This window comes from Haliotis asinina, chromosome 10, assembly GCF_037392515.1.
Source record: "Haliotis asinina isolate JCU_RB_2024 chromosome 10, JCU_Hal_asi_v2, whole genome shotgun sequence".
NCBI classification, from domain to species: Eukaryota; Metazoa; Mollusca; class Gastropoda; order Lepetellida; family Haliotidae; genus Haliotis; species Haliotis asinina.
The window spans coordinates 7879365-7892417 of NC_090289.1; the positions used below are offsets into that span (position 1 = coordinate 7879365).

General features: G+C 35.0%; 2 protein-coding genes across 2 annotated transcripts in view; one reads left to right on the forward strand and one right to left on the reverse strand.

Annotated features, from left to right (window-relative positions):
* The first annotated feature begins 7 nt into the window (after nt 1-7).
* Nucleotides 8-4431, forward strand: LOC137298219 (protein NCBP2AS2 homolog). The gene is made up of 4 exons (XM_067830391.1): nt 8-196; nt 1147-1180; nt 2369-2441; nt 3343-4431. The coding sequence occupies exons 1-4, from the start codon at nt 174-176 to the stop codon at nt 3504-3506; spliced, it is 294 nt and encodes a 97-aa protein (XP_067686492.1). The 5' UTR covers nt 8-173; the 3' UTR covers nt 3507-4431.
* A 7787-nt stretch (nt 4432-12218) lies between these two features.
* The window catches only part of LOC137298056 (kinesin-like protein KIF28P), a 45784-nt gene continuing 44949 nt past the window's right edge, over nt 12219-13053 (reverse strand). The window contains exon 25 of the mRNA XM_067830104.1: nt 12219-12440. Coding sequence (XP_067686205.1) covers nt 12274-12440 — 167 coding nt within the window. The 3' untranslated portion in view covers nt 12219-12273. The remainder of the gene's footprint in view (nt 12441-13053) is intronic.

The window sequence follows — 13053 nt, forward strand, 5'->3', positions numbered from 1 at the left end:
GCGCTGTATTGGAGTATAAATAAAAGTCAAGGTCGCGCTGGCCAGTGTTTTGTACCTTTTCTCAAACATCGGATCGACCCGAACCAACTTTTGAGTGGCAAGGAAGACGCAAAAGCGCCATGTGAAGTTGAATTCGGCGATGCATTTCTTCTTTACATAGTTGCTACACCAGGATGCCTCTCAGAGCGTTACTAAGGTGAAGTTGCCTTTGGTTACACCAAAGACGTACACCACTGTCAACAGCATATGTATTTGTAGAGACCATATAATAGATTTGTATAACCTCCTGTTATAGTTTTTTGACACAATAGAATAAAAAAACTTTTACTATTAAGTAGAAGATATTGAACTCATTAATGTTTCTGACTTCTTAACAGTCTTTATTAAACAACTTGTTCCAGATACAAGTCCTTCCATCACATGAAGATAGTGGACTGTTACGTCTACATTTCAAGCTAATATTGAAATTTGAGTATGCATGTCGCGGTTACATAAAGATCATTTTACTACAAGTCATGTCACATTTTATCGAACCAGTCAGACAACTGCGTATGAGGATAAAACCATGATGAAAGTTTGAATGAGTTTTCTAATCATGCAACCTTGATAAGCTTAGCACAGAATATTCATAGCAAGGGTTACTGGCTGTACATCTAAGGGACTGTACATAACTTTTGCTTGGTGATGATCATTTTAAGGGGGAGGTGGGGGCACCCACTTGGTTCTTGAGAGGAGTCATCAATTTTGTACACTTGTGCTAAAGTTCATAGCTAATGGGAAAATGTATCATGCATTTTTTTCCATCTGTATTTTCTATTCTCTAGTTTAAATACTGAATGGAGAACTTCAATCAAATAATTTGTGAAAGCTGTTTTCAGACTGGTTAATGACCATTTCTTATTTGTCACTTCATTTGTTGTTCAGAGTATGCTAAATGTGGTTCAGAGGTGGCCTGTAGTGGAATGTCCTCATGTCTTTGACAAGCAGTAGCCGGCATGAAGTCCTCAGTTAAATGAGATTTTAACAACATGTAACCTGGTTGATGTCTCAGATGTATGATATGGAAACATTTACTCAGCAGTATCACACCCAGGTCCATGTCTTACGTGAGTGCTTAAATTGATGCTGAAATTTTTATTGTTTCAGATATCTTCTGCAAAATGAGCAGGTGGTCCAAAAGGTTTGTAAATTTACTTCCTGAATGATTTCCTTCCAAGTCAGGTATTTAAATATATAGTAAAAACTTATGGATAACAGTAACTGGCCATCTGTTGTATTGGGAAGGAGAGTTTGGAAAGACTTCCGCCTGTATCCCCTCCTTTAAATTTCATTTTTGTTAAATCTAGACACCTGAATGTATATTTGTCATCTGATAAGGATGACTTTCAACATGTTTCATTGATTGTATCTTATATATATAGAAAGATACGTTCTACTTCTAATAATGCCACTCAAAGAAAGTTTTCCTCATCGTTGAAATATAGGTGGATACAGGCGGGAGTCTTACCAAGAGTTTGTTCTTAATTCTGTGACAAAGCTGAAATTATGTAAGGTAAATGTCAATGGTCAGGTGCCAGTGATTTCCCTCACTCATGACTGTTACTTAACTGGACAGCTATTTTTACCGCAGTAGAAGTAGAATGTAAATGGTGTTACGAGTGAAGCTGTAATTCAGCTTAATACAACTTACCTTGCACAACTAAATGGACAACAACAATCTATATGCATAAATCTAATAGCATCTTATGACTGGGTTGGTACAAAACATTTATTTATCAGTGTAACACATGAAGAGGGCATTCACTTCACAAGAAGTAGTTAAAATCACCTGATTTTGAAGTCTGTAAGAACATCATGGTTTCACAGTTCAGACATTTCTGTATTGAACACACTCTGACAGGACAGAATTATATATTGTCCTCACATCCATATCAATTAATTATCATGAGAAGAAAACTGACTGAAATCAAAACTACAGTCTACTTCTCAACCAGAGCAGAGTTACACTGAGCTTCAGTCCAAGTATTAAAGTTTGTTAATGCTTTGTAGGCTGCCCACTGTGAATTCACTTACAAAGGCAACATCCCAAATCAATCAAACCCCAAGCTTTCATTCTATTCAGTTATATAACAATGTGTTTCCTCCATTGAATGTCCCTCACCTAAAACTAATTTTAGCTGTTCCATGTATGTTTAACAATATATAAATATGTAATATATTAGGAGACATGTATCATCACCCATGATAATGTGTCCAGGGTATTCAGACTGACGGTAATACATATGATAACCGAGGATATATGTTTCCTGGTGTGACCACACTATGACAACGTACAGTTTACACACTCATTGTCTCTCTTAATGTTCAGCTTGCAGAGAGTTACCCTATACGAAGAGCTGCACAGTTAACAGCCTATATGCTACACAGGGGGAGGGAAGCTGGTGAGTACACCAAGACGTCTTATGACCATTTAAACTTGGAATTTTGATATTAGATATCAGACTGAAAAACTCATGTATGTTGTTGAACACTATGCTCTTTCATATTCTGTTAAAACCTTTGTTCATATGCTCTCTATGACGTTTCCTGAGAGGAAGGGAAAGTAGTTCTGTGATGAAATTCAATTTATTTGATAGCAGACTTAGGTATATTCAGACACTTTTGAGGTGACATTTTTGAGTCCAATACTAGGTAAAACTTCCCTAGGCTAGTAAAAATAGAATCACAGTATGTGAAAAATTCTCATTATGGTCTTTTTCCATTAAATTTTTCCGATTCCTTTAAGTATTTTTTTTATTTGTTTTCAAGCAGACAATTCTGAGCTCATTGAAACTACTTATGAGCCTGAAATCCTTACCAGTTTTGAAAACACATTGTGATAAGAAGTGTTAATAAATAAACACACATCCTTCATCATTTGCAAATTATGCCTGGTGTTGTTCCCATCCTGATTGACTGACAGGGTGCCTAACTAGACTGTCACTGTTCAAATAGTTATAAACCTGAAATTTGTCCTGAATCATCTGGTCCTACCAATGTGTAACGTTGATGTTTAACTTTGAACTTTATGCAAGAAATAATAAATAACTACTCATGAGAGTTTTGTATCTTTATTTAGTTTGGCTGGTAAATATTTCCATTCAGGCTAGTAACTTGTAAGACTTCTTAGCCTGGTTAGCTAGTGAACCTGAAAAATTATTTCATACACTGACTAGAGCAGACGCTGTGGACTGTTGACTGTCTATGAAACTACATGACTATGAAATAGCTGGAGTATTCTTAAGTTTAACATCCACTCATTGTAGGTAGATATCTTTATTATATTATGCTGTATTTTGTCAGGCCTACAGAGTCTTGAGAAGATTCAAGAAGCAGACGTAGTGAATAAACTGCAGCAGGAAGCCAAAAACTCCGGGCAGAAGTTTGACAACTTCCGAAACACGTTTGCCAAAGAATTTAAAGAAGGAATGAATGAAGTTAAGGAAGAAATGAAGAAGAAGAAATAACCAAGTTAACTGTGATAGTGTGTGTTATGGAAGTTCTCTGGGATATTCATCCTGACTGTCAGCCGCAGAGTCAAGAGCAGAATCTGTGGTCAAGCTGTGATGAGTGAAACGTGACACTTATATTCATGAAATGAACTAGTTGATGCAGATTGCACCAGATAATCAAATCTTAAACAAAAGAAGAAGGTATTGTTCAGAAAGTTGTAGAATATGACTGCTGTAAATATGAACATGACTGGTACTCATGTTGCTTACATGAAGGTTATTTAATAATGGGGAACTGATAGCTTATGAAGTGGTCCGTGAAATTTGTTTGAGATAGAAATTAGCACTGGTCCTAAATTGCACAGGTTTTTGCCTAACTGCACGATGGGAATAAGGACTAGCAGACATTGGCCATTTGCCAGAGTTTAGCTATGTTCTCATTATATGATCAAGTAGATTCAACATGTTAGTCTCCATCATAATGATGGATTGACGACTCCTTAGTCTCCTCTTCTTAATGTTCTCTGACCACAGCTAGTAGCTGCAACATTGCTGATGCAGCATGAAGCAATAATCATTCACTGTTCCTTGATGTAACAAGGGAGACTGCTCAGGAATTATTTAAAACTGTTACTGTATGAGAGTGAAATGTGAAACAACTAACAACTGATATGTTCAGGACCATTGTTTATGCAATATTTACAATGTATCATTCACTGTACCAAATGTTTATACTTATTCTGCATCTGTAATAAAAAAAATATAAAATGTTTTGGTACAGTGCACCATTTACTCTACATTCTTTCATAAATTTACTGGATACATAGTCAGTTGTAACTTTGCATTTGGGCTGGATGATGTGAATATCTCATATATTTTATCGGAAATGAATGCTCATTTGTATACATTGTAATTAAATATGGAAAGTGTCCAAGCATGAGGCCATGTTTGAGTGATATTTCATTGGTGTAACACATTTGTGTGTCTGCACAGAGTACTTAAGTGAAGATGAGGTGTCTCCACAATTTCATTTCTACCATTAATGGTGGTCCAGTTGGTTGTTATCTTTTCATGTAATGAGTGAGTGAGTTTAGTTTTATGCCGCACTCAGCAATATTCCAGCTATATGGCGGCGGTCTGTAAATAATCGAGTCTGGACCAGACAATCCAGTGATCAACAACATGAGCATCGATCTGTGCAATTGGGAACCGATAACATGTGTCAATCAAGTCAGTGAGCCTGACCACCTGATCCCATTAGTTGCCTCTTATGACAAGCATAGTCGCCTTTTATGGCAAGCATGGGTTGCTGAAGGCCTGTTCTACTCCAGGACCTTCACGGGTCCTCGTGTAATGAGAAGTGCTAGTACTGTAAAAATCTTGCATCTATGCTGAAACATTAAAAAATGCAGCTATAACATATCGTATTAAAGAGGTTTTATATCCATAGAACTATGCCCCTTGTTCAAAGTTTCAGTGGTTTTACTTAATGGTCATCCTGGCTGCTGACTTTATTGTGGCTAGAGCATCTGCTCAGAAAGTGGATGGTCACGGGTTTCGTTCCCGGCCATGTCATACCAAACAAGGTTAAAATATAGTACTTGCTGGTCCCTGCCGGGTGCTCGGCATTAACGGGTACAAGAACTGGTTGGCTTGGATTCAGTATAATGTGTCTGAGTGGGGTGTTCATGCTCAACTGTGGCATGGTATCTCAGTGAGCTAGTACTATAAAACCAGCTCAAGTCTGGGCTAGTACAAGCAGCCCACACACACATGCACATCGTCATATGAGTGAAATAAGTGTGATGTTAAACCCCACTTCTCCTTACCTCTTTGGTCTAGTGGACAGTGCATCTGCCCGGAAAGCAGAAGGCTGGTTGTTTGATCCCCAAAGTGCATTATACCAAATGACATTAAAAGATGGTACTTGTTGTTGCTATGCCTGTAATTCGGCATTTAGAAACAACACAAGGACTGGTCATCTCAGCATCGGTATACTGTCTTGCGTAGGGTAGTCATTGATAGGGGTTTAACTTTGTCTTGGTACCTAGCACAAAAAGTGGGCTTCACACATTGTACAGATGTGAAGATTCGAACCCAGGTGTCTGTCTGACAAGTCACACTGTAGCCACTGGACCATGCCACTGCCCCATCACACCTGACTGACTCTAACATAGCTGCATTTTTGAATGTTGGGTTTACTTCCTCTCAATTCACATGCTTAGCATGATTTGTTCAAAAAGCATCATCAGTTAGCTGGTATATTGTGTCTGTGTTGAAGTATGGTACATGCCCTAGATTGCCATTTGTAGTACTGTATCATTCTTATCAGACTAAAAACAAAGCTATGGCACAAATGAATGCCGACTAATTATCCAAAATAGAAAGCAGAAAATACTCTTGATAATTAATGAAAGTGGGACATGGACAAAACAAAGCTAATTATTAAGTCAAACAAGATTTTATTTCCCGAGCTAGATATTGTTGAATAATTCAAACATTTTTCATATTGTTCCCTCACATCATTGTATTTGATCCCATACAAGATTCAATCTTCACTGAAAACAAAAACAATAACACAACAGTTGTCATAGCAATTGTACCCATTTATCGAACAACCCAGCAGATCGCTTTTATGTTGGTGTTCAACAATTTGGTTGTGTAACAATTTCAGCAATTCTATAAATCCTCTACCAAAATATGTCTTGCCATTAAACATATCACTTCATTAACCTCTATGGACGGAAAACAGTTCAACATGTTAGAAAGTATTTCAGTTCATACAGTACAAAGCAAAAATTTACATGCAAGTTTGTGTGCCATCGTTTCTATGGTCACAGCCATAGATTACACATATTTCTACCTAAACCAATCCCCAACTATCAACAACATCCCTGTGACAGCTAACTGTCTGCTTTCCTGAAACAAAGCCACATATTTGTGCCTTTGTCAACAACAATATGGCTCAACTTTGTTCATGGACCCTTAAAAATCTTGCCCCATTTCCCCAATGAGTGAGTGGGTTTTGTTTTAATGTCACTTTTAGCAATATCACGGCAGGGAACACCACATATCGGCTTCACACATTGCACCCCTGTGGAGAATCGAACCCTGGTCTAGGCATTATGAGCAAACACTTTAACCATGGGCCTCTCCACTGCCCAACCATGTCACTACTACTACACACATGGTACATTACATCAGTTAAGTTTCTCCTAGGAAAAAATCTTTTCAGATGACATAAGATTTTTATTGAAAATAAAATGGAAATTATTGCATGTTTTTGGTACACAGTTAATCAAATATGAATCATTAAAGACCATTAACAAGTGCCACTTTGGCTAAAAGGGAATTATGCATGAGGTACTAAAGGTATGTGTGTAAATGTAACTATTAAAATACTAACACAGATAATTTAGGTATTTGTTCATGGAATATGAGTTATCTTAAAAGTGCTAATTGAACACCTTTACAACATAAAACCACATACTTGAATTTACAGTAAGGTATTTCAAGTAAGGAAGATTTCAAAACGCAGAGGTACATGTTTTCTGAAACAAAGCAACAAGAAAACCAGCTGATGTGAAAGTCACAATATCACTGTGTTTGAGCATTTACAATGGGTTTCAATAAATAATCATTACACACTTGTATATTATTTTTAATGTAAGAAAATATATGTATCATTCTCTCCTATAAAGGAAATTTGTTAACAGAAGTTCAGAGTGTCATAAAATAACAATAATTATGTACACAAACATAGAATGGACTTTATGATTCTCATGACAGAGTACAGTTTTGGGTTAGAATATGGTGTTTTGAATGCTTTAAAACATTGTGTTGGTTGGTTTTGGTGTCAAGTAAAAGGGCTAAAAAATATGCATGAATAAAGCTACATGATGCCAGCACGGAATGGACTTCAAGATCAACACTTAACCCCAAATGCCAGTCACACCAGGAACATAAGGAGTCTAACAGATATATATGTCTGACAGATAATGTGTCTAAAAAATGTCAACAACAATATCCACTCAATATTATTTGTATTTGTTCAATGACTTGATTATATTTCTAAAATCTAATTTATTATATTCACATTGAAAATGCAACTCTTAAACAAAACAAAAACTTCAATTTCATTTTACAGATTAAATTAATCTAAATATGTAACATACTGTCTACTGCAGTACAGTGTATGGAATTCACCAGGAAAACCCTAATAAAAATACTTCATTTTGAATATTTCTGTGTCTACCTCTTAGGCATATTCAGACTAAGGAGAGGAAAAGTATGATTTCTGAAATGAAGATGAAAGGTGTAAAATATGTACATCTGTATCACAGCCTTGCTTTGACAAGCATTTGAGTCACCTCACATCATGATCACATGATGTCGGTAGTGGCAGTGTTCATCGCAACGTTTTCACTCTACTCCAAGAATTTCTCATTTAAATGGAGAGAAGAAAACGGTTTATTAAAGACTGACTTTATTCAAAACTAAACTGGTTCAATTTCAGCAGTGTCATACAAAAACACATTGACTTATTTTTATGGATTTTCTTAACAATTTAGATTTTTTATGCATTCAAATGTTTTTGATAAAATTATGTGTTTATGAACATTTTTTTCAGAAATATCATCCGGTTGTTTTGAAGTGTAACTTTCTTATGTTCATTAGTCTTGGAGTAAAGTGAGAACTTCAGTTATTAATCCTAAAGGGGTAAACTGGCTGACTTACTCTACATATTCGTCAAAACCTGTGAAGCCTCTCACCACAAGTTGCATCTTGACATCTCCACATGTGACAGTGAACCCTTTTAGAATTTTCTTATCAACACTCATAATATCACACATCTAGATATAACAATCTAAAGCACTTCCTGCCTAACATGTCAACCCAGCAAGGCAATTCTAATACATCTGTTCTCATAAATACATGTTACAGGGCTGTTTGAGAGTCAAGAGGGGAAGAAGGCAAGTAACAACAAATCTAAACTGTACAGTGAGTGACTTTAGTTTTACGCCACTTTTAGCAATATCACAGCAGGGGACACCAGAAGTGGGCTTCACACACTGTGCCCATGTGGGGAATTGAACCCGGGTGTTTGGCATGACAAGTGAACGTCTTAACCACTGCCTTCTAAACTGTAAAGTATTGGCTGGGGATGGAGGATTGTTTGCATGGAGTGAATGTTTTGTTAGACACCAACCAAATACACAAAAAATATCATCTTTAATTTCTTTAGTTTTGAGTGTACATGTATGATGTGCCTATTATGTGCAGAAAAAATCTACAATGTATCCCTTCAGTTAGCAAGTATTAACTAACGTGGTCAATAAAAAATTGAAATTTAAGATACAACATCCCTTGAGACAATCTGAATCATATCAACTGTTCCACTAGGCACTGACTTATATGCAGAATATTGCGATATAATGTGGTTTACTGGTTTAATTGTGTATGGCATGTTTTTGACATAACTGTTCTTCTAACAAACAGAGACCCCTCTTGATCCAGCACAACGGTTATATTCCAAGCCCTCTTTGTAACCTGAACATGTTTCATTCTGAATTGATAACAATAAGCCTCTTGAGGATAGCTTACAGAAGGTAACAACCAGTGGCTGCCGATGTTGGTGCATCGTGTAGGGACATTATCAGAAGCATTCGTACATTTGTTAGTACTAGTCACTAGTAGAGATTTCAGAGATATTTCATTCATTACAGGCTAACTGAAAAATGCAATTCAGTTTAAATTACTACACATTTTTTTAGATATGTCCTTTAGGTCATACTGTTTGTTTGTGATATGCACAAATCCATGTAACCAAAATTTCGCTGATGTTTGAGTACACTACTTCTCAATTGGACTCATTTAGAAGAAAATTCTCTGAAATCTGACTAATTAAGAAATGTTAATAATATCTGATAAATAACAAACTGCTATCTAATAATTCACACAAACTACTAGTGAGCCACAGCTATTTTCAAACAAACTTGTAATAGTTCAGTTTAACCATATGCGAAGAAAAAACACACCAAAAACATCTACTGGCTAGTTTCTTTGCTTGCAGAAGATATCATTGACAAATTTTGTTTATTTCATAAAAACTGAATTTTTTCTGACACAGAGAAATTTTTACATGGTAAACAAATTAGTACGAGTTTGATTGAAACAGCAAAATGATTTGAACGCACACAAATAAAGTGCTTGTCCTAAAATCATGGGGTATGTCTCTATACATGAATTATGCCACATCATAAAAGAATGGATATATTTCCATAGCTTAAAACTCTGTAAGTCAGTAATTGTTTATCAATTTCATAAATGATGGAAAATATGAACTGTTGTAGGAAAATGTAAATAATTTTTATAAAAATTAACATACAAGGATAATCAACAGCTCTTTTTTAACAGTAAAATTTGATTTAATTCAGTTTGACTATAGAGACATTGTGGAAGCGCTATGATTGCTGTATCGGCTCATTTAAATAAAAAAAAAAAAAATTGCTAAAATTGTTAACAAACTATAAAAATGTTACATATCCTAATAATAAGTATATAAACAATACATATCTAAATATTTATGAACCATGAGTGTGACATCAGAAATGAACACCTGTTTGTGTTATGACTTTTCAGTGAGAAAATATTTGGTTATACATTGTATTAATTTTGTTTTGGTTATTGAATAGGACTTTGTTTTGTTTTTGCTTAATTTTGCAATGTCTAGTTTAAAGCTCAGTCTGATGATTGGTCCACACAAAAGAGAAAAAAAGGAATACTGTTTCAAATATTCCACACTAAGAATGGATATTTAAGTCATGAATGGACAAAATTTCAATTGGTTTCATTCCATAAAATACATACTTTTTTTGGTTTTATCTCATGACAGAAATATCTGTTTTACATCCAATTATCATCATCTAGTAACTTGTCAACCTACCTGAAGTCTAAAGACAACTTAGGTGTGTGTTATACTTCTATAAAATCTGTATATGGTCACTCCAATAAGTACCATTATCAAATGATAAAAGTCTCTAGCACTCAATGATAGTCCCATCTTAGACTCCATAAAATAAAAATTAAGCCCCAAATTTGAACATCATTATAAGATCTTTTCATCAGTAACACTGGTGCTGAGATGATAGAGTAAAAGGAAACTAATAGAAGAATGCTTGACTTAACAAGACAAAGCTGAAGGAGCAATTTGAATGAGACACCCAAATATTCTATACTTGTATTGTTATTGCACAGGAGTGTCATGGCATGAAACGATAGGTGTGACTGACTGATTTGGGGTTATGTTATATCTGAGTCCATATAGACAATTTTCCTTCAGATTATTTGATGTCATTAAAGAAGAACCTATATTATTTCACATTGTTTACACGTCACTATGTGATGGATAAGAGTTATCTCCCTTTGTCATTACGTAAAGTCTGGTAAACAAGACCTTCTGGTCAGGATGTATACATATTCACATTCCCATCACAAGAAACACTCATCTTCAAGTTTTATATCACAAAAAATTCATAATGGTTTATTTTTAAAAATCTGAAAACAAATATTATAGTTTAACAAGTACATAGGAACTTGGCCACAACAAATTTCCAAGTATGATTTACCAGAACTGTCATATATTCTTTGTGACTCCTGAAAGAAGTTCATGAGTGGCCATTATTCTTTGTAAGATGAGGTTAGGGGCTCAGGAAAATGAGGCAATGAATGCCAAAACCCGCAAAATTAATTTGTCTCAGTCTTAGTATAAATTCAAATACAACTAGTAGATATACATGTACACATGCCAAATACAAACAAAATCAATACACAGGTTTGAAGGTTGGAAAAAAGGAGGCACATTGATACAAAAATATTGGATCAATCAACATTTAAATCAGAATTTCTTGAAATTCCAACACACTGAGAAATTGGGTAAACAATTGGGTATCAATCACGAACTCTGAAGTCCAACATGGAATTTGCGACCACCATATTGAGTAAAATAAGCAACATATGAGATCATGGATATTACTTATGACTTATAAAATTATACAGTATTCAGTGAACAAATAATTACCTGTTCATCATATCTATTCTCAAACCCAAGGAAGCATTGTGTAATGTATGTATATCATTTCTTAAATTTATCCTTCAAATTGTATTGGTTGTTAAGTATTCTTTACAGCACAGTGCCTGTGTAATTTGTTTCAATAAGCACAGATATCATCACAGTAGATTGGTGATCTTCATTATCAAAGCAAACAGAAATATTAAAACATGTAAATAATGTTTCTTGATGACTTAATCAATTATGAGATCTCATTGGGTGCTGCAAAAATAATTTGACAGGAAGCCTATAAATATGAATATAAATGAGACAAATTCTAAAATCAGAAAACAGTTTTGACAAAAGTATTATATCCAGGAATATATAGGCCATTAACCAAAGGTCCTGAACAGTGTAATACTTATAGAAAAGGAAAAAGCTGGAAAACAGTTATCACCTATCTCATGTATTTGCCATTTAACAAATACAATGGTATGTGTTATACTGAAAACACTGAAACATATTCTTGTTTTGCTGTTTTTTTGACTGGAATGAAATGTAAATCAATGAATCTTTTATCAGATATTTTTCATCCAAAACAACATACTTTGCACAAGTAAACAAATATTATATACATGAGTTCATCTAAAGATGGTTCCAGATAATTCATGACATATATGACTTTGTACACATCTAAGTTGTATGTACAGCATATAACTGTTAGAAGTATTTTTACAACAAAACACAGGTTGAAGATTTCTTTGCAACACTGTCAGGTCGATCTTTTCTTGGACTCTGGGGAGGTTGCTTCACAGGTGCCTTTTTCTTTTGGGATTTTGTCTTTTTTTCATCATCGCTGCTGTCGCTGTCGCTGTCACTGTCACTGCTGTCATCATCGTCTACAGTGAAGAAACAGTATCATTAGTGACCAGAATTTATGAAGCAATTAATTAAGGTTCCTCAAAACTCAGGAAAACTGTGGTTGTAGGTTACAGTTTAGTGATTACATCCCCATAAGAAAACAAAAGAGATTCCTGAAGTTTTATGCAGTCATAAATCTTTCATATAATGGTCATAAAGTATTAGATATTCTTGTCAAGTGATTTGTATGACTAAATACTGTTTTCTTGAGGACAACAACAGGGACTTGCTAAACACTGAGATCAAAGTATACACTGTCACTGATGGAGTCCTATTACTATATAGATCCTTAAGTGTAGTGTTGAGACCCCATCAGTGACAATATGTGCCTTGATGCCAGTATTAGTGTTTAAGCCTCAGTGGGTTCAACAAAAGGCAACTATTACATTTTGATGAACATAAAGAGTTTTTTGACTTCATCTTCCTTTATTCTTTGATATGTTTCTGGATCAGTTCTGTCGTATCAATGAACAGACGAAGATGAAATCCAGAGAACTCTCTACGTTCATCAAATAGCACCTTCTAAAAAGTCAATTAAGCATTTTCACTATACAGTAGTTTGGTTATTCAAACTAAAAGGCAACGTATTCA